Source organism: Vulpes vulpes, chromosome 1 (assembly GCF_048418805.1).
Source record: "Vulpes vulpes isolate BD-2025 chromosome 1, VulVul3, whole genome shotgun sequence".
In the NCBI taxonomy this organism is placed as follows: Eukaryota; Metazoa; Chordata; class Mammalia; order Carnivora; family Canidae; genus Vulpes; species Vulpes vulpes.
In genome coordinates, this window is record NC_132780.1 from 49,906,059 (window position 1) to 49,933,417 (window position 27,359).

General features: G+C 41.6%; 1 protein-coding gene across 35 annotated transcripts in view; it reads left to right on the top strand.

The window, feature by feature from the left end:
• AOPEP (aminopeptidase O (putative)) overlaps window positions 1-27,359 on the top strand; it is a 334,839-nt gene that overhangs the window by 239,713 nt on the left and 67,767 nt on the right. For 25 of the 35 annotated variants that reach the window (XR_012002590.1, XR_012002591.1, XR_012002585.1 and 22 more), the window contains 2 exons: window positions 19,103-19,165; window positions 19,397-19,471. The exons of 5 other annotated variants lie outside the window; for them this stretch is intronic. Coding sequence is in view for 17 of the 30 variants with exons in the window: in XM_072763609.1 (XP_072619710.1) it covers window positions 19,103-19,165; window positions 19,397-19,471 (138 nt within the window). In the remaining 13 variants the exon portion in view is untranslated. Of the gene's footprint in view, window positions 1-19,102; window positions 19,166-19,396; window positions 19,472-19,958; window positions 20,040-24,487; window positions 24,619-27,359 lie in introns of those variants that run through there. 5 more of the 35 variants (XR_012002603.1, XR_012002602.1, XR_012002604.1 and 2 more) reach the window with 2 other exon arrangements.

The following is a 27,359-nucleotide window of genomic DNA, read 5'->3' on the forward strand; positions in this document are numbered from 1 at the left end:
AAGAGCTGAATTTTTAATCTAACTGAATCTAAGTTTAAGACCTAATAATTCAATTTTTGTTTGGAACAACTTTGGATATATGAATGAATCTACTATTTTTCACTGTAAATTTTATGAAATCTATATACAGACCAAGCATTTCTGGTTGAAATTTAGTACATGAGGTAGACAATGAAAATATATCAGATTTAGAAGATTTACTACAAAAAAAAGAACATAAAATATCTCTTCAATGGTTTTAAAATATTGGTTACATGTCAAAATGTTACTATTTTGGTTATATCATAACCCAATATATATATATACACCCAATAAAATATATTATTAAAATTAATTTTAGCACTTGCATCTTACTTTTTAAGTGTGGCAACTAGGAAATTTTAAATGATAAATGAGGCTTTGCTTATATTCTTAGTGAACAGTGCCACTCTAAAACTGTTAGTTGAGGGCTGCGTGGGTGGGTCACTTATTGAGCACCTGCCTTTGGCTCAGGGCATGATCCCTGCATCCTGGGATCGAGTCCTACTTTGGGTAGGACTCCCCACAGCCTGCTTCTCCCTCTGCCTGTGTGCCTCTCTCTATATATTTCTCATGAATAAATAAAATATTAAAAAAAACAAAAAACAAAAAACTATTATCGAATTAAAATCTGAGTGCATGATGCCTTAAAATCCCCCACCAAATAAATGTAATTGAAATCATCTGTATTTCTGTCAAATGTATGGATAAAGATAGACCTTGGCCAGTCCATAGATGGCCTTCAATCTGCTGTGACAGCACAAATGATTATAATCCATGGATGGGAGTGCTTATTCACAGTGGGCATCCAGAAGGGCATGAACTAATTATCAGCCTTACTTCAGCTCTTAATTTCAACTCCCAGGCAACCTGTTTCCCGAGGTACTAACAAGTAGCATGCTGATGCCAGTGAACCTCACGGCCCTTCTGTGGCTCCATCTGCTCTGGGGGAAGTGCTCAGCAGATGTGAAATGGCAGAGTCATGGGCACCAGTGGCATTGATGAGGATAGAGAAGATGAGTAATAGCTGATCACATCAAGGGTCTCGGAAATAGGCAGGAAGCAGTTCAAGCTCCCAGACTGGCTCCTGCAGTTAGAACAGTGGTTATTGATATCTTGGAAAATGCCACTCCTTTTCAAGCAAACACCTGCAAGCGGCTGAAGGCGATGCAAACAAATGATGGAAAACTTAAGTCTTGTAGGGAAAATGCTGAGGCCACAGAATTGAAATTTGATAAGATGAGATGCTTTTAGCACCGAGAAAGCCAGTTGTTTATTAGGAGAATAACTTGTAAGTTTCTTTTTGCACAGTTTATGTAATCACATCAACATAGCTTTAAGGCCCATTGGGGACCATCAGTCTCAGTGGTGTCTATAGGAATTCTGCATTTAGTGTTCATTCAAGAAAACTGAGACTGGTTATTTTGCAAAATCCAGGGAAATTATATTTTTCAAATTATATGTGCTGTGAAATCTTTGGTTCTTTTTTATTAGCAGTAGCAGTTGCTATAATGTGGTTTGCTTTTTAGACTCCTAATAATTTTGCTGTCATTTTTGTCCAGTGGTTCTGCTCACATTTTCTAAGTGACTAAACACCTTTTCAGGGGGCCTTAGAGATACGTTGACTAGATTCTCTGGTTTCAATTGGGGCAGGGCCCATAATGTCAGTGAATCACCACAGTTCATCGAAGAGCCTGGCCCTTCCCTCAAACCCCTCAAAGTGATACACTGCTCTGAAGTCACAGGAGACAGGGAAAGAGTTTATTAAGGTCCTTTCATCTGTAGCCTGATTTCTTTTATTTTTGGCATTTGTACCTTCATGTTAGCTCATACTTTGTCAACAAAATCCCACAGACCATGTGGGATTTTGCAACACACGTTTATGATCTCGGTTCTGAAGGCTAGAAGTCCAAGATCAAGGTATGGGCAAGGTGAGCTTCTCCTGAGGCCTCTCTGCTGGGCTCGCAGATAGCTGCCTTCTCACTATGTCCTCACATGGTCTCTCCCCTGTGTGCGTAGACATCTCTGTCCTAATCTTCTCTTCTAAGAACCCCAGTTAGATTAGATTGGAGCCCACTAATGTGATCTCATTTTACTTTAATCACCTTTTTAAAAGTCCTATCACCAATACAATCACATTCTGAATTATTAGGGGTTAGGACCTCAACATGTGAATTTTTGGGGAAAAATTTAGCCCATAACAATGTTTATTTCCAATACTTCCCTGATTAGTTCCACATTTCTTGTGAATCCATTCAAAATGGCCAATAAAAATCACTCAGGTCAACCTCATTATATTTTATTCCCCTATGGATGAAAGTTTTTGGGGTCTATTTTTTGGGGGGTCCCAAAAGGCATTCTGTCCTGTGGAATGAGAGAGGCAGAATGTGGAAAGGAAGGGTCTATTCTGGAGAGTACGAAGTGACTGAAGGTCTGTGCTGGGCATTGTGTATTATTGGGGGTATCTGATCTGACACTAAACGTACTGACCTCTTCAAAGCATAAGGTACCATGATGAAACAGGAGATGTTTTCCTTTAGTGCCCCAATGAAAGCTCTGTGCCCTTCCTTCCTTTTCTCTCTCCTTTAAAACCTGGTTTCCAGAAAGAATTTGAATCTCATTCACAATAGTCTAAGATGAGACTCCAAATGAATAATAAGGATTAAACGTGAATTGAAGATTTCCTTTGTAACTGTGTCAGAGCTAAGGCTTCCACAGAACTGCCAGGCATCCCAGACCAGATGGATGAGTTTTGCAAGAGGAAGCTTCCAGGATCTGAAATCATACCTCCTCATCCAGCGCCTTCCCTCCCTGTCTCTTCCTTCTTCCCACGAACATAACTGGTACATCTATCCTTTATGAGGGACTGTGGATGACTCAAAGATGAGAGGACACAGGCTTTGCCCTCAAGATGCTTAATAAGTAGGGAAATAGATACACAAGTAACTGACCTAAGGCAGAAAGCAGCAACTTGTGAAAAATGAACTCAACTTTTAGCATTTGGAAGAAACAGGTCTTTTCTCACTGTGGAAGCAGGAAGGCTTAAGGTGCCATTTAAAACCAATCTCGAAGGACATACAGGGGACAGGGCCATGTCAGGCAGGCCAAGAGCCAGAACCAGCATCTAATGGTGGAAAACTGAGTATGCACGTTTGAGCAGGAGTGGGTAGAATCAGATCTCAGTGATTGGGGCGGGGTGGGAGGGTAGTGGTGAGTGAGCCACATGCTTTTGTCATAAGCATGATTAAGTGGGTGTTGCCCCAGGGCCAGAGGAATGGAAGCAGCTTCCTGGTGGGAGAGCTGGGGGGAAGTGCCTTCCCAGCCAGCCTCACTATCACTCCCTGCTCCCTCCCCAGCCCCAGCCTCTGCCACACTCTAACCAAAGTCATCTGCCCCCTGATAATAGAAGGGCCAGTGCATCTTTTTTTTTAAGTGATCAGGTGAATGCATGTGACCAATATTTGGAATAGTGATCTTTCCCCTTGGAAAAACAGGCTTGTTAGGAACAAGCCTATTGTTGCCTGCTTTGCATGGAGAGCAGGATCTGCAAAGGGCATTGATTAGTAAGGCAGGACACTGCCAGACCACGCAGGAACTTGGATGTGATGCTGGAGGATTCCCACAAGATCCAAGAGCCACAGAGGGCCACCAGGGGCCAAAAGGTTGCTAATACTTGAGTAGCAGTTAGATCCCTGGGCAGGTAGACCAGCAGCCTAGCCAGAAGGATGACTCTGGGATGAAAAGCCAAGCCTCTTCCCTCCATTTAGGTACTAAGGAGTCTCAGGGAGTAAAGAATGGTGAGATAGACTTTGGCCCTTTGGTTTTCAACTTTGAACTTTCAGGTCCAGGAGCTGTTCACTTACATGGATACATTTAAAAAGCATCATTAAGTATCTGGATGGCCGGTGGTGTCTTCCTCGAAAGCACATGCAATGGGCTGAGGAATATCTACAGGAGCCCCCTGAGAAATACGTAGGCAGCCATGTGAAACTAGCTGTAATACAATTCATGTAATACAGATGCCATGCCTGAATCCTGCTAAGTGATGAGGGATAACACCCAGGATATTGACCCAAACTGAGGCCTACATCCTTTAGGATCTCAGATTGGACACCTATTTTTACAGTGAGCTCAGAGGAGGTGTATGGGAATGGCTCTCTCAGGTGATAAAGAGCATATGGGAACTTGTTTCTTTAAAAATAAAAATTCTGAACCCACCAGGCCACAGGTCAGTGAGCTCATGTGTAAGGGAGCCAGTTTAATTGTCCTCAAGGTGTAAAGTCTGGGGAGCCACATTTGGATACTTGGGAGGTCCCTGTTTTTCAGGTTCATACATGTTGTGCACCCACAAGAGAGATTCACTTAAGTAAGGACATTATAGCGATTGCCAAGAGTGATACCATTTAACAGGATCTTGTTGTAATGGTGCTTTATCTTTTTCATAGAGATTTTTGAATTTCTCAAAGAATTAGGACAAAGACTTACACGTCGATAGATAAACATCTGATTTTACTTTTTAAGAACTGCCCCATTCTCTATTTTTTTAGCCTGAAGACATATTCTGGTAGACTTTTCCTCAAAGGCAGATTCTTCTATACTTGCATGCAGTATGCATGTCCTATGCCTAGGGAAAGCCCTGAGACCCAGCAGTGCACTGAGTTGTGCACATAGGTGCACATACACACACACACACACACACACAGGGCCGCTGGGCGCTTGGACATTGTACAGCATTGTTGCGTGTACGGATGTTCAGCTCTGCATCCCATGCCTCTGGGCAGCAGCTCTGACGGCGGCCCTTCACCATGCACCCAGGGACTTCCGCCAGCACCTGCCGCCAGAACACCTGCTGACAGGGAAAGCTATTAGGAACACTCGGCTGATTTTAGAACATGGGGCTTTTTTTTCCTTCTCTCTTGTGGAGAGCCATTATGTCGTACAAAATAGGTATATATTTACTATGTGCATGGTATATCATTCTTGGGTGTGGCCCCTATTGATTCATGGTTAAATATTAGTCTTTTCTGGTGTCTGCTTTAGAATCCTAGGCAGGAGCAAGTCTTGGTGAGGACTTCATTTTCTCTCCCATGGGGGAGCTGCACCCTAGGGACTGGTGGCCTGATCTCCCCAAGCTGGTAGCCCCAGTTAGTGGCAGAGCCGAACCTTAGGATCTAGGAACCTCAGCCCTCTGTCCCTCCAGGTAAGGTGTTTTGTGTTTTTAGCAAAGTTGCTTTTAATCCAAATCAGCTTGAATCCATCCTTGCCTTCATTTTTACAAGACCTATGAAGAGATAATAAATGAATACAGCAGGGAGCTCTGAGCAGTGATGATTTTTAATGTAATTAATGACTGCTCTTTTTCCTGGATCTGTTCTTGACTATTCTTTAGTGGGAAAAATGTGCTTTGTGTATGCAGTACTATGAACCTCATTTTCCAGGGCCTTTCATAAATATGGGTCATGGTGTGTACATCCTTCCATGTGGCTATCTCTAAATGGTAGTAGCCCTGCTTATCTGAATATTTTGCATAGGAAATTCTGGGCTTTACTGCATTGAAGAGTTGGTATCTTTTTTGGTGTGAATGAATATGAGTGTATGCAGAGATAGTTGAGGTCTTTGCTTTTAGAAAGGCATAGCTATTCCTCCCTTGAGATGGAAATTAAATTAGATAATATCAGGTCACCAAAACAACAAATGAGAAAAAGCAATGGGTCGAACAAAGAAGTGTCTTTATGTACCTTCTAAAGCATTTTAGGGATGTATCCTTTATCTTATTTGCATTCAAAAGCCAATTCCAGCTAGAGTCCCTGGTTTTTGCCCTCATTTTCTCCTCTCCACTGACCCAAGGCAGGAGAGCTTCCAGGACACAGCCCAGAGGTGGCCCACCAGCAAGCGTATCACCAGCATGCACATCAGGATGACAGTCAGGAATTGTCAAACTGCTCAAATACATATGTGTGTTTAAAACAGGACAGTGTGCATGTCACATGCATATCTTTGTATGGCAGTTGTCTGTGATTTGTTGGTGCTTGGCAGTGGCTGTGTTCAGCTCATCCTTTGGCTTGGACCTTTACAAGCTTAGTGTTTCTACTTTTCTGATCCTGTCTGTTTACAACTGCCACTGCCATACCTAAGTAAGGTCCAGACAAATTTTTTTTAGAAGACTTTACTTATTTATTTGACAGAGAGAGAGAGAGAGAGAGAGAGAGAGAGAGAGAATAAGTGGGGGGAGCTGCAGGCAGAGGGAGAGGGAGAAGCAGACTACCTGCCAAGCAAGGAGCCGGTTGTGGGGCTGGATCCCAGGACGCTGGGATCATGACCAGAGCTGAAGGCAGAAGCTTAATCTACTGAGCCATCCAGGTGTCCCCGGGTCCAGACAGTTTGATGCATAAAATGCAAGGCTGCATTGTTTTGAGGTTAAAGAGCAGGAGTGAGGTTGTGTGGAAAAGGAGAGTAAGTTGTGTTGTATCCAATCTGCTGTTTTCACAGAGGATGCTATAGTGAAATTTTGTTCTGCAAACTTAATCCTATATTGGATGAAGGAGGCAACTGATACATTAGGTGTAGCCTTGGAAGCAGCCCTGTACCACTAAGCTGTGTGGCCTCGGGTGAGCTATTTACCTTCTCTCAACTCTTACTGCTTCTTTGAGGAGTAAGTGGGGGCTGGCCTGGGTGAAGGCCAGAGCCGCTTTTTTGCCTCATGTCACTACATGCCATACCCAGTACCTGCTGAAGTGTGAGCTCTAGGTGAGCCTGGTCTCTCTCTAAGAGGAGGAATGTCAGGATTTACTTTTCCTCCAAGTGTCTCCCTTTCCAACCTGGGAAACTGTTGAATTGCCCAGAGACTAGAAACTTTCCTCCCGAGAGGTGTTTTACAAAGGTAGCTGTCAAGAAACCTTGTCTGTGCATTTCTTTTCTTTTCAGCTGGAAAATGTCCATTTAAAAGATTATTGGGGGATCCCTGGGTGGCACAGCGGTTTGGCGCCTGCCTTTGGCCCAGGGCGCGATCCTGGAGACCCGGGATCAAATCCCACGTCGGGCTCCCGGTGCATGGAGCCTGCTTCTCCCTCTGCCTGTGTCTCTGCCTCTCTCTCTCTCTCTCTCTCTGTGTGACTATCATAAATAAATAAAAAAAATTAAAAAAATAAAAGATTATTGGGGGAAATCACAGGTAATAATCAATTTGCAAGGGCATTTAGGCTGGTTGATCATTGAAAAATAGCCATTTGCTTCTATTACAAACCTGTTTGACTAGCAGGAGATGAAAAAATTTTTGCTTGGATTGTCAACGTCTTAAAATGCCTGCAGATCAATAAAAGCTGCAGCAGGGGAGTTTGACTTTGGACAGTGACAACTATTATTTCTAGGCTATGTTTCGGCACATAAAAATAAGCACTCATTTATGTCTCTTGTCCAGATGACCTTGTGGAAAAAAATGTCTGGTGACTTCTAGGAAGAGAAGACATTGAGGCCAAATGCTCCAGAAGCAGCACCTCATTTTTTTATGCTGCTTTTATATTTCAATCTGTAGATTGTTTGCCACTTTAAAAAATAAAACCAAGCAGAGCTAGTAAATGAAATGTTTATGAGAAATTGCTACAGTGATCGCTGTAGAGCTTGTGGCTGAGAGTTGCCATGTTCCTTATACTGAGAAAGTAGAACCTATGTGGCGTTGAGGTATAACAAGAAATGATCAAACCCAGATGCTTTCCTAAAATTATATTTTCAGTGCATTTATGTGTTTGAGCATTAAGAAATGCTCAAATAGAAAGCAAAGCTAAAGTAGACTGCAGTATTTCTGCTATAAACTGACATGCTAAAAATATTTTCCTTTGTAGGCAAAGGGAATTTCAAAGCACATCGAGGGCTACATAGATCAGATGGTTTTTCTTAAAGAGCATTAAGGGCATCCTGGTTGTTATTAGCCTTGACCTTCCAATAGGACATTATTTATGCCCCAAAGCTCTACAATTCACTTTTTAATTTCAGCAACTTTATTGGCATGAAATGCATGGAAGGGAGGCCAGACTCAATACATCAGACTTGGGGGTAAGACTCCAGGGCAACAAGTGATCTTAGGATTGGATTGGAGAGAATGCCTTCACCCCCATGGCCCATTTCTATGGGGAGAGGTCGCTCTCCGCATCCGGCAGCTCCTCTGGCCTACCCTCCAGAGGCTTCATCTCCTCTTCTCTGTATGCTCTTCCTTTTTCTTCAGTTTTGCGTGCCGTCACTTCTCATATTCCATGTGGCCAACCAGAGCTACATTCTCTTTAAGATTCTTCTTGGTTATATTTATTGCCAGGTTGGCTTCTCTGGAGATCTCACTGAGTCTCTCCTCTTCAAATTGTGTTTCTCTGTCACTGTCGTTGGTTTTGTAACTGAGGGATGTCTGCCTGGGTTTTGTGTAAATGCTTCTAGTGAATTAAACTGTAAGTGGGTAAATCCAAGAATATGTATCTGGGTAGCTCTGTTTAGAATTTTATTTGTGAATTTAATCCTTCTTTCTTCTTAATTATTGTATTGGTTTTAACTGCCTGTAGCTACTCTTAGGATTTTAGATGTTTTTGTGTCAAGCACCTGTCATGTTGGTACTTTAGAGAACGATGTAGAAATATCAAATTTCATTTTTGATATTCTTAGAATAACAGTGGGCTTATTGTTTTTGAATGGGATGGGACCAGAAACAGAATGATCTTTATAATAAGGCATATGAGAAAGAGAACTTGCTTCCTTGTGTCCACTAGTCCTTTGGAAAGAGACAGGCACTCATCTGTAGTAGCTCAACCTTGCTGTATCACTGTGGGTTCTGTCATTGGCATCACATCTATGTGACGGTCAGATGAGGCTTTTTATTATGATGTCACAACTCAGTTATTTGAGACCTTTGAAAATTGACTTAGGTTCAAAGTTCCACATAGGCTTTTGTTTCTGGGGGGGAAAGAGGAAGGGAATTAGCATCTGCTGGTCAACTTTGTGTTCTCTTGGTTTATGTGCCATCTCATTTCATCCCCCAGCACCACTCTGTGAGACAGATAGTGTAATCTCCCTTTTTATAGGCCCAGAAAGGTTCTGTGACATGCTCAAAGTTACACAGCTTCTAGCTGGTAAGGATGGAGGTTGCCTAGTTCTAAGTTCTGAACTGTGTATTTCTCATTACATATGGCTTTGTAAAGAGACTGTTAAACCACATTTCATAGGACAGCACTTAACAACAACAACAATGTATTTAGTTGTACATTAGCATGATTTCCAATGCCCTTGAATCTCAGAGAGCAAGGCAGTGAGATAAGAAATGCTCAAATAGAAAGCAAAGCTAAAGTAGACTGCAGTATTTCTGTTATAAATTGAAATCCATAATTATAAAATGGAAATGGCTGGAAATTGTTTAGTTTAAGAGAGTCTAACATGCCTAATATTAATATGAATATAAATTCACTGGGTAGATTCAAAGTCTACATATTAGCTGTTTATGATGAGTCTAATAAAGCTTTAATGTTCTTTGTGGTTCTTTTTCATCTCTCATACTACTGAGCACAAAAGCCGTGTTGTATGCCGAATGGCTGGGTTTATCCCTAGTAGAGAGAAGTTATGTTTGGTATCTAAAGAACAATGAGAGTTTGCTGCTTGGCTGATCAATGCTGGATCAAGTTCACATTCCCTGGCTCCTACTCTCCCACCTACACACGCAGGGGGTGGAAGCAGAGCAAAAGGAGGGAGGACGGATCCTTTTTTCACAGAGAAAGAGATGTGAGCTTGGGCTTTCCTAATATGGACACAGCTGGGCCTGTGTAGCATTAAACATTGATTTAATCCACTGCTGGAGGAAACATCCTACAAAAAGTGAAGAGATTAGCAACCAATTAATTCCAGCCCTTCCCGTTGTTGTCCTGGAACACCTCTTATATGGAGCTAAATGTTTGGTGAACAAACATTCTGGAAATTAGCTCTTTCTCATATATTGTTTATATTTGGGACAGCCACCCCACTTCCCAGTTGTGATGGATTTTACTTTCCTTACTCTGTTTTCTTACTTCTGAATAGAGGGTTCTCTTGGGAGGCCAGATGACAGTCAAGCCAATCTGAGTGCCAATGTTTTTAAAAATAGACCTGCCAGAAAAAGAATTAGGTATGCTGGGGCCCCAGACTCACAAGGTACAGCTTCCTTCGAAGACACCAGGAAGCACGAGGCACTCCTTGTGCATATACTTACAGATACCCTACCCATTCAATCTTAGGGGATAACCAAAGGGACATGTTTGCTTTTCAAGCTACTGAAATGTTAACATAAATGTTTGTGCTTTTAAATAACTAGTAACTAATATCTTTTGTAAGGCATTTTGCCAGAGTAGTTTTCCTATAGTATCAATGTAATTTCTAAATAAGGAAATCCATTTGATCAGAGCACGGTGCCCAACACCAAGATCAACCTGGGTTACTTCCTATGTGGAATAGTAGCTTTTGCACATAACAAAGGGTCTTTTCCATTGGTATACGGTGTCCCCTAATTGTGGCTGGCAGCCTTCCAATGCAAAATATTTGTTTCTAGGGAATAGATGGCAGTCATTGACATAATTAGAACATTGTTTACAGAATATGAATGGGAATTCATCCCATATATACAGCTTTCTGGATTCCCCAAAAGACAAGACAATGCTTTTTTTACTCAAGATCCAGAACTATATTACCCATGAACCTGGAAAAAACTCTTAAGAAGTCAAATATCAATCCATTCTTGCCTCCCTTCTGGTTAGTGTTGAGATCTTCCACTTCTTTTTAGTTCTTTTGTGTGTGCATGTGTGTGCACGTATGTGGACTTAACTCATCTTGCCTGGAAGTTGGCCCTTAAGTGTAAGTTCTAGGCATTGCTACTCTGGGTCAGGCCAGCAGCCCATCCTGCCCTGGATTGTGTCTGCTGCTTACCCAGAGACTTGTTGAAATAGAACTTAATAGATGGCTGTCCTCTGTGGTATTGACCTTGAAATTTAGATGTCTCCCACATATCTGGAATTTCTTAATAGTAACTTGTTAGAGATGGGTCGTCATTAAAATGATCTAAACCAGTGGTTCTTAGGCCTGGCAGCAGGTGAACTCACTGGGGGAGGAGGGAGTTCGGTGGGTGTGGGGAAGGCTTTAAAAAGGACTGAGTCAGGTTCCCACTCTCAGGATAGGAATGTCAGTGATCTGGAGCGCCACCTGGGTATTGGGATCTATAAACCCTCCTGGCGATTTTAATAAGCAGTCAGGGGACCCTCTGATCTAAAGCCTCCCCTACATAACTTTGTATTTCACCTGTGAAACTCTAAGGTCAGAGTGCCCATGAATGTTAAGCTCCTGAAAAGAACTGCAGTCATACAGGTGTTGGAGGGGGTGTATAATATCTGTCTTCTGAAATGGCTGTTGCAATAGACTTTTATGGTATGGGATAATATTTTATGGGCTATGTTTTGATCTGAGGTTGGTCTGATCCACATAATAAGCAACTATTTTAAAGTGAAACAGTCATGCTAGATATCTTCTAAGCTCTCATGCTGGAGGAGAAAGAGTACTACATTCCCAGCCAAGAGATCTAAGGGCCACCCAGTATAGGTACTAAAGATACAAAAATTTGGGGCACCTGGTTGACTCAGTTGGTAGAGTGTGCAACTTTTAATCTTGGGGCTGTGAGTTTGAGCCCCATGTTGGGTGTAGAGATTGCTTAAAAATCAAATCTTAAAAAAAAAAAAAGAAAATTCCATGAGACTCTGTTTCTTCATCCTGAAATTGGGGTTGTGAGAGAAACAAACCATGCAGTCTGCATGTGAAAGCACTTGGCAAAACATTCAGTCCTTACAAAATTGGCCACTCTGGTTCTTTCACTAGTTTGGAGGTTCCATGGTCTCTGATAGATGGAGCAGTTCGGTACTGTTTGTGTTTAAGGTCACTTCCATCCAGCTTCTAGTGACATTGTGTTGCTTCTTAGCTCATCATCTAAAATTTGATAGGTAACAACTGCCTCCCTTTGTAAGCACATGGCATGTGTTCCTTGATCTTCACAACTAAGAAAGGAGGCTTAGGGAAGTCATGCAACTCCTACCTGGCAGTCTGGATTCAAACCCAGCGGGCTGCCTGCGTGCCTTATCCTCTGCCAGGTTCCTGCCTGGTCCCACGAGTGTCCTGGGGACAGGGCTGGTGCCTTATTCATATCTGTGTTCACAAAATCTAGTGCTTGGTTTTGCAGGGGCTCTCAGTACGTTTGTTAAGTGACTTATCTGTCTGTATATCCAGTTTACATTCTTCTTCCCAAGGTCAGAGACTATTTCCTCTGGTCTTGATATCAAAAGATGTAAAATTCTTGGTCAGTTAACATTTTCATAGGTGTTCAGTGCCATGTTTGTATAATATTATGTTTACTTCTGTGGGTTTTTTTTAACAGTTCTTTTCCTTGAATTTTATAGAATATAATTATATGACTTTACCTTCTGTGCTTCACTTCTGTTTTTAATGAAGAGAAATATTAGAGCCATAATGTTTTACCAGAGACCCTCCTCTCCCACAAAAAGAAAAAGAAAATTAAAGAAAGAAAGAATAAACCCAGAATATTTTATTTATTCATACTCCTCCTTGCCCAAAATGGAGTTAAGACAGCTTCCAAAGCAAAATACAGCATGGTAAAAATAAATTAAAATGTAAAAAAATGAAGCAATGTGAAAATAATAGTAGGAAAATAAAATGGGGCCAGGAATTAAATTAGCATACAATATGCACCCTCTGAAGTTCCTATGCTTAGTTTAATACAGGGGCACAGAATTTTTTTAGAAGAGGGAAAAGGGATTAATTTGCAGTGTTCATGAAGTAAAACAAAACAGGTGCTTGACTGCAGCTATTCCTGATGTTGATATCAGGGAGAAGCTTTTCCTGTGGGTCCTCTCAGAAAATTACTATTTAATGTAATAAACAATTCTCTGAAACTGTCCTTATGGTAAACATTGGGATGGGTTTTATGGGACTGTTTCTTATAATGCACCTCAATAAAGGTTGATGGCTTCTTACCAGAACATAATGCGATAAAAGGAATTTCACAGAGCACCAGTAAGACATAGTTGTGTGGTGGTCTGCTCTAATCCAAGGGGATCTTAGAGCATCTAGGGCAGGGGTTTGGGCAATCAGAAAAATCTGTGAACCTCCTGACAGCTGATGTGTATGAGGGAAGGGAGTAGGGGACGGTGCATGATTGTAGATGTATTGTTTTCTTGGGAGCCAAGCGCTGATAGCTAATGCCTCATCAGATTCTCAGAGGGGATCTAGAAATGGAAGAACTGGCCATGTTCCCTCAGGCAAGCTCTGTAAAAAGTTCCTGAATAACAGTGAGTTCAGGGTTATGATGACTGAGAAGAAGAGGTCCTCTTAGCCAATTCACTGTAGAACAAATGTGGGAAGCATTTCCTTTTTTGAAAACCATGCTTTATAAGGATTGCACTAAGAGGTCCATTTAGCGGGGCCAGAATCCTCTTGAGAAAGAAGAATTAGGCATTCATTCTAACACAGACACAAAATGGGCAATAATAGAAATTATGATTTTTCTAAAATCAAAGGTATGATAAAGGAATGTTATATTCTAAAATGGTAGAGCAAAATTTGAGACATTTGAGAACTTCGACCCTAATCAGGATTACTTCCTTGTTATTATTTGCAACTTAAATGAACCTTGATTTTATTTCCAGTTTTGTGTAGGTGCTTACTTTTTCATTTACCCTCAATATATGTTGGCTATAGAGCCCTTCTGAAACAAAGGAGAGCTTCAGGACCTCTCTACATTGTTTGATATTAAAAGGTCTTCTGACTTTATAAAGCAAATAGTTTTTCCTCTCCTGTGCCCAAGGGAGTGTAATTTGCCATCTGAGGCTGTTTGGACTAATTAAAGGGCTCCCCTTGTCTGCTCTTTCAGCCTACTAGGTGACTAGGAAAGATGTGCTTCTGCCTCTCATTCCTTTGGATTGTAGCTCATCATGAAACAGAAGCACACATCCATATTAACAATATGAAATTGATATCACTACCATATTCCAGTGAAAGGAACCATTTCTTCCTGACGATATCAAAGAAGAAGGAGAAGGAGGTAGAGAGAGGAGAAGGAGAAAGAGAAAACAGAAAAAGGTTTTCTCTCTAAAAGTAATCTCCAGCCACAAGATTAAGTAATGCTTTTATTCAAGCAATGGCATTTTCCTCAGCCTCTGAAATTATCTTCAACAATTACAAACCGCATTGACAAGAAAGTTTCTTAAAACAACTTCCTTTCAAAACTTGCATCTCTACTAGATGAAACATTTTTTAAAACATAATTAAATAGAAAACATCTGTTTTTAAAAGATAGCTTTAAAGTGCTTTCACCACTTCCTTAAAGATAGTTATTAGAGTATCCATCCCTGACTACAAAATTCCATTTATTTATTGATTGATTGATTGATTGAGAGTGCATATGTGTACTGGGGACAGGGGAGGGTGGTGTGGGGGTAGGGGAGAGAAAGAAATTGAAACTCTCAAGTAGACTTCAAGCCCAGCACAGAGCCCAATGCAGGGCTGGATCTCACGACCCTGAGATCTTGACCTGAGCCAAAATCAAGAGTCAGATGCTTAACTGATTTGGCCCCCCCGGGCGCCCCCAGAACTCCAATTTTTATTTTTTATTATTTTTTAAAATTTTTATTTATTTATGATAGTCACAGAGAGAGAGAGAGAGGCAGAGACACAGGCAGAGGGAGAAGCAGGCTCCATGCACCGGGAGCCCGACGTGGGATTCGATCCCGGGTCTCCAGGATCGCGCCCTGGGCCAAAGGCAGGCGCCAAACCGCTGCACCACCCAGGGATCCCCAGAACTCCAATTTTTAAAAAGTACTCTTCCTCCAGTTTCTCCACACCATAAGTTTATTGAGGCCAGCCTATGAAGAAAGGGAGATTTAGGTAGTAGGTACAAGGAGAAATGTATTGAAGTTATATTGAACGCAACAAAAAATAATTAATAGTTTTCCAATAAAAGGGATGTCTGGGTGGCTTGGTTGGTTAAGTGTCTGCCTTGGCACAGGTCATGATCCTGGTGTCCTAGGATAGAGCCCTATGTCAGGCTCCCTGCAGGGAGCCTGCTTCTCCCTCTGCCACTCCCCCTGCTTGTGCTCTCTCTCTCTCAAATAAATAAATCTTTTAAAAAATGTATTTTTCCAATAGTTTTGAAATGTATTACTATTTCATTATAGATTTTTTAAAAAGATTTTATTTATTTATTCATGAGAGACACAGAGAGAGAGACAGAGACATAGGCCCAGGCAGGCTTCCTGTGGGGAGCCCAATGTGGAACACGACCCCAGGACCCTGGGATCATGCCCTGAGCCAAAGGCAGATGCCACTGAGCCACCCAGGTGGCCCTCATTATACATTAAATTCAGCTCCTAGCACCATTTTGGAATATAATTTTCATGATTAATATGAGAGAATTAAGAATCTTTATTTCTCATTTCTATTTTTATTTTTACTTTTTTAAAGGATTTTGTTTATTTATTTATTTGACACAGAGAGAGCACAACCAGACAGAGAGGGAGAAGCAGGGTCCCTACTGAGCAGGGAGCCCAAGAGGTATCTTGATCCCAGGACCTGAAATGATGACTTGAGCAGAAGGCAGTTGCTTAACTGAGCCACCCAGATGTCCCTATTTTTACTTTTCTTTAAAAGGCTATTTTACAAGTACCCTGGCATTATAACTGATGTCCAGTTGTCTCTTTCTTTAAAAAATGCACAATTTTGTGCTCTTTACAAAATAAAGTATTTTAATGGGGAAACAAACCAGAGTCAATTAGAAAGATCTTCATCTTGAGATTCTCCCCCTTGAAAGTTCATACGTTATTCAGTCATTTATTCCTATATCCTCCCTTCACTTACTTAACAGATTTATTTAGCATCTACTATATGCCAGCAGTATTTTAACTGACTGGACAAAAATCAAGAACAAACGAGACAGGATCCAAAAGAGATAGGATCTCTGTCTTCCTGGACTTTAAAGTCCAGCTGGGGAGACAGACATTCAACAAATTAATTTTAAAAATAGCTATAATAGAACTGTACAACACAGAATGAACCCTATTGTAAACCATGGGCTTTATTTAATAATGATGTATCAAATATTGGTTCATGAATTATAACAAACACACCACACAAAAGGAACATGTTAGTAATAGAGGCAACTGTGTGTTATGTTGGCATACAGGAAATCTGTGCTTTCTACATACATTTCTGTTATCTGCTCTAAAAAATAAAGTCTCTTAATAAGTTTTTTAATAGCTCTAAAAGATAAGCAATTTAAAAGAAATAAATAGGATGCTATTAGAAGGAATAGTCGGGGGGAGGGTGACATAATTTGGAGTGAAGAGTAAGGAAAGACATTTCTGGAGTAAGGCCACAACTAGAGAATAAGTAGGAGCCAGCCAGGCAGAGAAGAGAAAGAAGTGTATTCTTGATAAATCAAAGTGGAATCACTTGAACTACCTTTGGAAATATTCTGGCTTCTCAGTGGAGGATGAATTGTGGGAGTGTACATGAGGGTGCAAGAGTACAAAGGAGATGAGTTAGAAGTAACTTAGAATGGACCATAGTTTTTGCTACCTACTCAAAGTATTAGTAGAGCAGAGTTGACAGTAGGATGCTTTCCTTTGCTCAGCTCATGCCAGAAACCATTAGGTTCTCCATGAACTGCAGACTAGGAAGAAAGGAGACTGTCATTGGCAGTAAGAGAGGGTTCCCAGGTCTCAATTCCTAAGATCTTTCCAGTGGGCCACTGGGATTTTTACAATGAGGAACAATGTGTGTGTGTGGCCGGGTGGGGGTGGGGGGTGGGTGTTTGAGACTACAGTCAGCTGAGAATTACAAGGGAAAACAAGCCTTCAAGTAGTACTATCCACGTGTAATAGAAGATTTTCATAGAAGTCTGTATATGATTTAATTTTCAGTAGTTTTTTATTCCCACACTACTGGATTGTTGGATTTTATTTTTTGTTTAAGGTTACATGTTAAAAATTGTTGATAAGTCAACAAAAAGGATACTTAAAGAAGGTCTATTTAGGCAGGGTGCTGTTTTAGTCTGTCAATACTGAAAGTTTTTTTAAAAAAATATTGAAAGTTTTTTTTGTCAGACTTCTTACGGGTGAGTTCCTAAGGAAAAAAATTCTAGTGAGTAAAGGGAAATGTCTATAAGAGATAGATTTCTATTGATTCTAGAACTGTTATTAGTAGCATGGAAGGTCAAATAGTTCCAGGTTTTATTTCCTTTTTTAAAATTTTTTATTTTTTTAAGATTTTCTTTATTTATTCATGAGAGACAGAGAGAGAGAGGCAGAGACACAGGCAGAGGGACAAGCAGACTCCATGCAGGGAGCCCGATGTGGGACTCGATCCCAGGTTTCCAAGATCAGGCCCTGGGCTGAAGGCCGTGCTAAACCGCTGAGCCATCTGGGCTGCCCCACCAGGATTTATTTCTATTTAAAAGTAAGCAACTCTGTCATTAAATAATCCACTTCATCATTTGTAACTGTAACCTGCCTTTGTGTATGTGCACTGGAGATTTGCAAGCCTTAACTATTTTTATGCATTTGTTTTACAGTAGAAAAAATGTATGTTAGTTGTACATTATATATAAGAAGATTCCATACCACTTCGAAAAATCTTCAGCAAATGAGCATGCATTTCATAGCACTTAGCTAATCATGATACAAAATGGCTAATATGCCTATCTAACTCTATAGGGTTACTTTTTTTTTTTTTTCTTTTTGGATTCCTGGAAACAAAAACACTTAAGAATCCCCCATTTGAGCAGACCTGTTGTTTATTTTAGAACATATAAGTACATCATCAATGTGATTTTAAGTAGTTCAGTTATTAATATGGGATGAAGGGATAAAATAAAGTTTTCTACTCTGATGTCTCCATTAAGAAGCTCCTCTTTGTGTAAAATACTCCGTGGCAAAGTTGCTTCTATTTAAAGTAGTGAGTTTGATCTTGGCTTTGATCTAAAGCTTTTGATCTTGAAAGAAGGATGGAGTAGCAATAAAGAGAGGGCAAGACAGATTTTCTTTAAAGAAATGCGATAAAGTTAAAGGGATGGTCAAGATCAACAAACACGAGTGCGACCCGACTCCTCTCCCCAAGCGCTCACCCCCATTCAGGTTCAGCCAACTTGTGATACGGATGGGAAGAAAGCCTTTTGGGTTTCGGCGGAAAAATCTGGAGCATCGCAGACTTTTAGAAACTAAGAGGAAACTATCTCCCTAATTATGAAGACCGAGCGTCTCCCCTTAAACTCTCCCCGGCCGCCGTGGGGGTCCGCGGTCCGGGCGCGGGCGGCGCCGACTGCGCTCAGCAGGAGCGCTCGGGCTCCCTGGAAGCGCGGGCCGCCCGCGGGCCGTGTCTCCCCCGGGAGGTCACCTGCCACCGCCGGGAGTCCCGAGGGGCCACTGGAAGACGTCTACTTAGTGGCGTCTAACGAATTCTCCGAGACAGAGTCCACTAGGAAAGTTCCTCCCGCTCCGCAGAGGCCACCTGGACATCTGGGTGTCTGGACCCAGGAGCGTATTCCGCTGGCCGCGGGGGCGGGGGGCGGCTTCTCGAGCTAAGGAGCCCTTTGGCTTCGCGCCGCGGCCGAGACGCCCTTTCGTGGTCCCCCGGGGCCGGGGGTGGGCTGGAAAGGTAAGGCGTGCGGGCGCGGGCGGGACGCGGAGATAGGGAGCAAGACGGTCCGCGGCGAGAACAATAAAGTCGCCGGCGCTGGCGCTGGCGGGGCGGGGGTGACCTGCGGGGCGGCCCGGGCAGCCGCTGTACCTTTAAGGCAGGCCCCGCCCCCAGGCGCCCGCCCCGCCCCCGCCGTCCCGGCCCCGCAGCCCGCCCCGGCTCCGCGCTGCGCCCGAGGTGTCGCGGGCCCGCGGTTCTCCGGCCGGGCGGGCGCGGGGCGCGGGGCGCTGGGGCGGCTCACGCTCGTACCCCCGCCTGCCGCGGCCGAGATGGCGGGGCGCGGAGGGGAGGCCGGGGAGGCTCCGGGTAAACTTGACTCTTTCCCCTTCCCCCGCAGCCGCTGCAGACGGAGCGCCAGGCCAGGGCGGAGTGCGGGCTCGCGCGGCGAGTGGGCGCCGAGGTGAGTGCGGGGGGCGCTCGCTGCCCTCTCTGCCCTCCCGGGGGCGCCGCGGCGGCCCGAGGGCCCGGGACGGGGGCGCGGGGGCGGCCGGGCGGAGGTCGCGGCCGCGGCGCCGGCAGGTCCCTGCGGCCCGTCCCCCGTCCCCAGGTGAGGCCCGGCGGCCCTGCTCCCGCGGAGGGCGGCCTCACCACGCGCGTGGTGTTGAAGGGCTCTGTGCTTTCTGAACTTCAGGTCCACAAATGGATTCGAGTGAGCCGGAGACCCCAAAAACGGAAACGAAGGGAGACTGAAGAAGTGTTTGAAAAGGTAGGGTTCCCGAAGGAGAGCGCGGGGTGGGGTTCTTGAGAAACCTGCCCCCAGGGCCTGATCACAACAATAGAGTAGCGTTCTTTAAGTTTTAGTGAAATGTACAGTAAACCGAAAATTAATGTGCATGGTTATGCAGACTGTTGGTTGGTAATCATGGACACTCTGAGAATGGCTTCGGATGGAGGTAGGTTCCATGCCTATTAAATAGAGCAAGAGAACACAAGCGGACCCGTTAGTAGTTACTATGGCAGCTGTGCAGGTACCTCTAAAAATGGGGGGAGTGTATCCAACAAATTGTTCACAATATCGGGTTTCTCTGGTTATGATAGGTACAGCAGCACACTCATTTAGCCTTTAGACTTTAAATTAGCGTCATCTTAAAAATGGAGGCAGAAGACGAAATAAGTGGATTTTATTTACTGGAAACCAAACGAGAAATTTGTGTTTCTAAATTTAGAATGTTACTCTGTATGTTACTTTGCAGAGGTTTGGACTACCTATTTCCTCCTGAGGTTGTGTTACATTAAAACTTGATTTGTCATTGTAATGAATATTATGAAATAAGGTAAGTAGTCTGATGTTTCCTAAGTGACTTTTATTGGAAACTCATAAAAGTGAATAATGTTTTTTTTTACAAATGTTACAGCAGATACGATTTTTGTTGCATTTACTTAATTACTGTACTGTTTTTTGATTCTTGATAGCACCACGGGATTAAAATAGATGTGTGTTGTTTTTCTGCTGCTAGAATGTATGATGAATCACTCCTGATTCTGAAGCCAAATTCTTGTTGATAGCATTGCTGCCAACTTCTGTGATGTGTTGCCTTAGTATGGGCATTGCAGCGTCCGAGAATGTGCACAAAGCACATCATAATGAAGGTGATTCCAGAGTTTCAGAGTGCATGTAAGGATACCAAGGACAGCTAAGAGAATTGGGAAAAGAACTGGCCTGGCATCCTGGTCATTTGTAGGGAGACATTCAGTACATGAAAAGTAGTACCCCAGTCCTTACCTTTTTAAACAGAATCATATCTATCACTGTAGTTAAACAGTAATAGAAAAAGGTTCCATTTTGAATAGACTTGAGTTTTCTGGCCATACCTCGGCATAGTATGGTAGGTTGTGTTTGTTTAACTTTCATGCTCTAGGTGGTTTAAAAAATGTCTGTGAGGTGATGAATATTCAGATCATAAAGTGTCCAAAGAAGGAAAAAGTTTTATGGCTTGGTTGGTATTTCAAAAAAATATTTTCTGGCTGTTATTTTTTTTTTAAGCTAAAGAGATTACCCAAGTGCATTCAGTATGTCATGTGTGAATGGAGGGAAGCCGTTACCTTTGTGGATTATTAGGTACCGTGACTCCCAAAAATCTGAACCTGAGGTAACCACATGTGTGACGCCCATGATCTGACTGACCCTTGCCTTCTGAGAATGAGATAGGGGGACTGACGATTTCACCTTCCAAGAAAATGGGATTCTTTGCTGAGCCTTTCTCCTCGATAGGGGCTGTTAGAGTTCATGAGCAGGGCGCATGTTTGACTTTTCTTCTTAGAAGATGTGGGCAGTAGTTTTAAAGAGGATACAAAAATAAAGTAGGTTGGAAGCAACAAGCCAAACTTCCTTTCAAGGAGTGAAGCTTAAAGCTGACTAGCTTTGAGGGAGGAGGTAGAGAGGGCCAGAAGATGGGATATTTCAGAGTTGGATCAGAGCATATTAATTACCAGGGAGTTCGGTCTTTCGGCTCTGCACAGCAGCCAGGCCCTTTGCTCACTGTTTGCCTCTGTTACACCCAGGAGAGGGTTTGGAGCTTGCTGAGGCGCAAAGCATGCGGTATTTCCAAGGGTGAGGTGAAAGGGAGTGTGATCAGTGGCCAAGGGCTTCAGAGCAAGTTCTGAAAGGGATGGAAGCCACCCTGCAGCCGGTAGCCGAGGTGCCATCCCCGATTGCCTGGACGTTCTGAAATACAGATCGAATTATGTGTGGTAATGAATATTTAAACTGAGGTCATGTGTTAACCTTTTGCTAGTATTTGAACCTGTTATTAGTAGGAATCTCAGTAGGTAACTGGCTGTTGAGTTTCATAAGGGTTTTTAAATGTCTGCCATGCCACAAGTAGAAACAGATGAGCCAGTTTCTCCTTGTTAGTGCATCTGCTTTTTTCCAACGTTGAAATAAAACTATGGTATTTTGAGCTTTTATTCATTTTATATTACTGTAAAATAAATAGTCATTTCTGGTAGGCATAGTTTTAAGTCTGCTTATTGCCTTTATTTGCAGACTTTGTTTGCTTTGCCCCACTCCTCTGGTTCGCTGCCCTCCCTCCACTCACCCTCCTCAGTTTCTGTTTACGTCTTTGAGGCTCATGCAGGATTCAGCCCAGATGACTGAACTTGGTTAACTAGTCTGTGTTTAACGGTGGGAGGGTGGGAGGGTCGGAACGTTTTTTCCTCCAGTATTTACTGACTTGTGGAGAGCAGAGAGTCTTCTGACCTGCTGGAGGAAGGAAAACAGAGCAGGGGTGCAAGGCCAGAGCCTGGGAGTGGGCCGTGGGTGAGGAATTACAGTAGCGAATGTGATCTTCCAGGAGATACTTACTTTCTCCCTTAAAGAAAATTAGGAAGGTGCTAAGAAGGTGCTAAGTGGGCGGCACAGCCCACTATGAATTGAGTTTTTCAGTGAAGTCGGAAGGGGAAGCAAAACAAACTTACCCTGTTCTCAGCTGTAGGTTAAAATAACGAATAATGAAATAAACTGGGGTGAGTGAGAGGTACCACCGGACCAAGTGATTTAAAATGTTCCCCTGGCCTTTCCTGGCTCTTCTGCTTACCGTGCAAGTCATTTCCTTGTACCCACCCACCCACCCACCAGGTAGCTGTGCTGTCTTACAGGTTTTTAGTTTTCTTCCTGAAGCTGCATCGGTCTGGCTGACACATCTTTTGTCTTCTCTGACATTTACTTTTCATTTTATTTTCTCTTCATATCTGAGCCCTTTTCACTGGGGCAACCCGGTTCTTCATACTCGTTTTTGTTTCCTGCATTTTATTTTATTTTATTTATTTATTTATTTATTTTTATTGATTTATGATAGTCACACAGAGGGGCAGAGACACAGGCAGAGGGAGAAGCAGGCTCCATGCAGGGAGCCCGACGTGGGACTTGATCCCAGGTCTCCAGGATCAGGCCCTGGGCTGAAGACAGTGCTAAACCGCTGAGCCACGGGGCTGACCTATAGTGTGTATTTTTAAAAATAACATTAATAGATGTTGCCAAATGGCTGTTGGTTTTGGAAGAGGAACATATTTTTTTCGCTTTTATCTTAACTGATTCAAAGATAAATGCAAGTTATCTATCACATTCAAAGGCTAAGGAACAATATAATTCTTCTATAAATATACGTGAACAATATAATTCTTCTATAAATATACATGAAATATAGTTTTTAAATAGTTTTTTTTAATTTTAAGGGTTCATAATAGTATAGAACAGTACATAGCATGTTGGGGAAGATATATGAATGACATATGATTCCTTTAGAAGAAGAAAATGCCAGTTTTCAGATTCAAAAGAAGTACCTAAAATCTTGTTATATGGATATGTGATAATGTACAGAGAATCGATTTTAAGGTACTCCTTTCTGGTCATTAGGTATATATAATGACGTCACAAGTATGCATTGGCAAACGTTCAGAAGGTTGAAAATTCAGTAATTCCGAGGTTGGCTATTGTTGTTAACAAGCTATCCTTTACATGTGTTAGTTTCCAAGCTAGAGGTCTTGGCTAGGGTACGTGTCTGGCCTGTGTTCCCATTCGTCATAAGCAATAAGGAAGTTCTGAAAGGGATGGAAGCCACCCTGCAGCCGGTAGCCGAGGTGCCATCCCCGATTGCCTGAACGTTCTGAAATACAGATCGAATTATGTGTGGTAATGAATATTTAAACTGAGGTCATGTGTTAACCTTTTGGTTTTAGAATACTAGAGGCAGTCATTGGCTTTATCATTTACCTTTTGAGGATCCCATGCCTGATAGTGTGGAGTGTGGTCTGGTTTCTTCCAACTAGGACAACCAGTATTCATAAATTGATACCCTTTATTGAAACTTGCTCCTGACTATCAGGAGTCAGGCCATCTGATTTATAGATGATTCTAAAACAAGAGTTTTTGAAAAAGCTTATTTTATACACATATATTATATGGAGAAACAAATGTTTTTATTAAATGTTTCACTGACCAAAATAATTTTAAAGAAATAAATGTTACTTATATCTTTCAGGAAAAATAATTGTAGCAGGTGATCTGTAAATGACTTTAGAAGCTTATTTTAGTAATTTAAATAAATTTACTTTCTTGGTTTGTAAAAAAAAAAAAAAAATGGTGCAAATGGTTTCTAACAAAAGCACCCTTTAATTATTCTTTCCTGCCAGAACCTGAAAAATAATACTCTAGAGCATAAAATTGTTAAAAACTTTGGTGAAGGTTTCCTTGAAATATTGAGTGAAACATAGAGATCTAGAAAGATGGTTGTGAAAATGTGGACTTTCTGGCATATTTAATAGCCATTTTTGTTGGAGCCAAATGATAAATTCTGTTTTCTGAGTCTGACAAAACAAATGCAGGTACTATTTTCTTTGTGATAATATGCTTCCTAGATTCTGAAACATTTTCTCTTGAGTTTTATTTCATTTGCTCTCTCCACACTTTTGATTCTGAACTGCAGTGATAATCTTGGTATGAATAATAATTTACAGATTTTAAAAATTTGTGTATAAAACCCAATTTGGTTTATGCATTTTGCTACATTTATTGCTCCTTTTAAAACTTTATACGTTTTAAGAAAATGCTTTTATTACAATTCTAATATTGAAATATTCAACATGTTAAAGGTAGGTACAAATTTTAAACTATTTAACAAAGTGCTTTACTGCTGTTTGTCTTTTGTGACAAAGGTCTGTTTTATATTAAGTTTATGATTTCTGGAAAACTAAGACTAATAAAAATTATCTGGCTCTTACTTAGACCTGTAACAGCAGCTGGTGACGGTATTAGGCTTGACTCTGGAGACACCAGGATACAAAGCTTGGCAAAATGGCACAAGAGGAATCTAGAGAGGACTGAATCAAGGATCCCTTCACTTTGTAGGAACTACCCCACATTCAGCAAAATGGTAGGCTGCGGGCAGCAACTCTTATGCAACTGAGGCAACATGGCATTGAGTGGTTTCCCAAGCATTGGTGCCCTTGCCTCTTAGCGAAAGCGCTCTTGCCCTGTGAGAATTCATAACTAGTCTACATTTATATAGCTGTAATCTCTTACAATAGCTTCATTGATACTTGATCTCCATAGAAAAGCTTTATGGGTTCTAATGAGTCACTGCTCTTGAGGCACCAGTCGCCCTCCCTATCTGTGAGTGGCTTTGTGTCCTGTGTTGTACCGATTGTGCCTTTGGATGACAACTTACTTGAGTGATGGGGAGAGGCAGAGTAATTTATTAAAAGTAATTACAAAGAAACCAAACAAAAAGAGTCATTACAGCGCTATTAATATGCAATTCGTTATTTTATTGCTGTAATATTTAGAACTGGGTCTTTTTTGGGGGTCTCCTTTTCCTTGTAAGTCTCTAGCAAATACATAATTTATTAAATTCTCTGTACCCAGATCTCAAGTTAGATCGGTTTCACAAGATCTTGGCTTTTTCTGCCCACTCCACCCCACCCCTTTTTTAAAGCTGGGACCAGGGAAGAATTGCTGATAAAATGTATTTTTGGTAGCCTCAGGAAGGAAGTCTTATCTGTATGATTTTATACCATTAAATTTTCATCTGTCCCGTAGATTTATTTCTTTAAGAATCTGCAGTTTAAAAAAATGTTCTAAGAATTTCAAGTGTACTGAAATCTCTTCCATTTTCGACTAGCACAACAGAGAAAATTAAAGTATAGTCATTTACTTACCCTAATGCACTTAATCACATATTTTAAAAAGAATCTGAATGGAACTATTAATATAATAATAGCTGACACTTGTCATGTGTCAAGCACTGTTCAAAGTGCTTTGCATGTATCTGCTCATGTAAATGCACCATTTAAGTAGTACCACAAACTAGCAGTATACTGTGAGGATGTCGTAGACAGGGAGCAAACGCTGTGTGAAAGTAGGTGAGGTCTAAACAAATCAAACAATTGCTGCAGAAAAGAATGCTCCGAGCAAGATTTTAAAAAATTTTTTTTAAATCTGAGCTATTGACAACCCTAGACCACCAGCATTAAGCATACATTTCTAAATGAGGAAAATCCCAACCAGCAAGTATTTTGAAAACACTTGAAAGTGTGCAGATAATTACACCGTTGATTTTAGCAGATTCGATGCCAGCAGCCATCAGTTCTTCTATGCCATGAAAGATGAAAGCCATTTTAATATAAAGCATGAGTTTGGCTGGAAAAGGGGGAGGCGGGCAGAGAATAATTTCGTGACTTTTTAGTTACTTTTATAGGAAGCATTAGTTACGTTCCTGTGATAGAATGCTTTTCTTGGCAATTATTCTCATCTGAGGCATTTTAATGACTGCTGCTTTGTGCCTGGTATCATCTGGCACTAATAAGATGCGTTATTTTAGTAGCACCTACCGGTGTCAGTGTAGTTTAGGACCTGTTACGGTTTCCATTCATCTTCTCTTTTAGGAGGCAGACACTAGCATGTTCCTTGAAGTATAACTAACCTGTATTTCATTTATATTTTGGATCTCTGTCTGCACCCAGCGAAAATGACACTTAAGCCTCACATCGCCAGCACTTAGAGAGGGGCCCTATCACATGCAGCCTTGATAAATATTTGTTGAATGAATTAGATGAGTGAATCCCACTCAAGGCACTTACCTTATGAAGTCACACCTGGCTGTTAACATTTATAAGAAATTGTAATGTCCCAGTTTTTATTTAATTATTTTGTTCTTTAATGACAGTGGTTTTTGTGAAAGCACATTTGGTAGAGCTTTCCTGGTTGTCATGGGTCATCTTTTTCATCCCTTCTGTAAAGAGGTCTCAGAGCCGGGATGGCCGGACCTGGTCCCAATACCGCCACCTAATTGTGCTCCTTGAGTTTGTCACTTGACTTTTGTTTCATCTGAAAATCCTTTCATTTAATAGGCCAGTTAGGCCAGTGTACATTAATTATAAAATTAATGAGTATGTTTGGCCTTGATTCTTTCATATAGTTTTATTATTGTATATTTTTTCTTTTGTCCATTTTCAGTATTTAGAAGGCTTGTATTTTTGTTCTAATGGTTACTTTGTCATAATAATAGATTTCGGTCTCTCTCCTTCACTTTTTTTTTCTCTTGTGTGTTGATTTCCTGCTGTGAGCAGTAGTGAAATTAGATATTAACCTTTTTTGCCCCTCCTCTCTTTCTGTCATGTGACTTGAAATATTGTCTTATTGCTTCCAGATAAGTATCTTGAACATGGTCAACAAGATAATTGTATTGTTTATATATTCTTCTCTTCCTCACTTTTTTGATAGTTGCATTAGATTTATGATGTCAGAGCATGAAGAAATTAAATACTTAATACTCTTTGCTTTATAAAATCACAGAATTTTAATTTGCAAGTAAATCCATAATGCTCATCAGCTGCCCTCATATAACTGACCTTCAGAGATTTTGGTGTTTTTTTTTTTTAATATTTTTATTTATTTATTCATGAGAGACACAGAGAAAGTGAGAGAGGCTGAGACAGGCAGAGGGAGAAGCAGGCTCCATGCAGGGACTTAATCCCGGGTCTCCAGGATCAGTCCCTGGGCTGAAGGTGGCAGTAAACCGCTGAGCCACCCAGGCTACCCAGATTTTGGTTTTTTGAAGCTAGTTCTAGAGTGGATTCCTCAGGATGGAGCTTGGGAC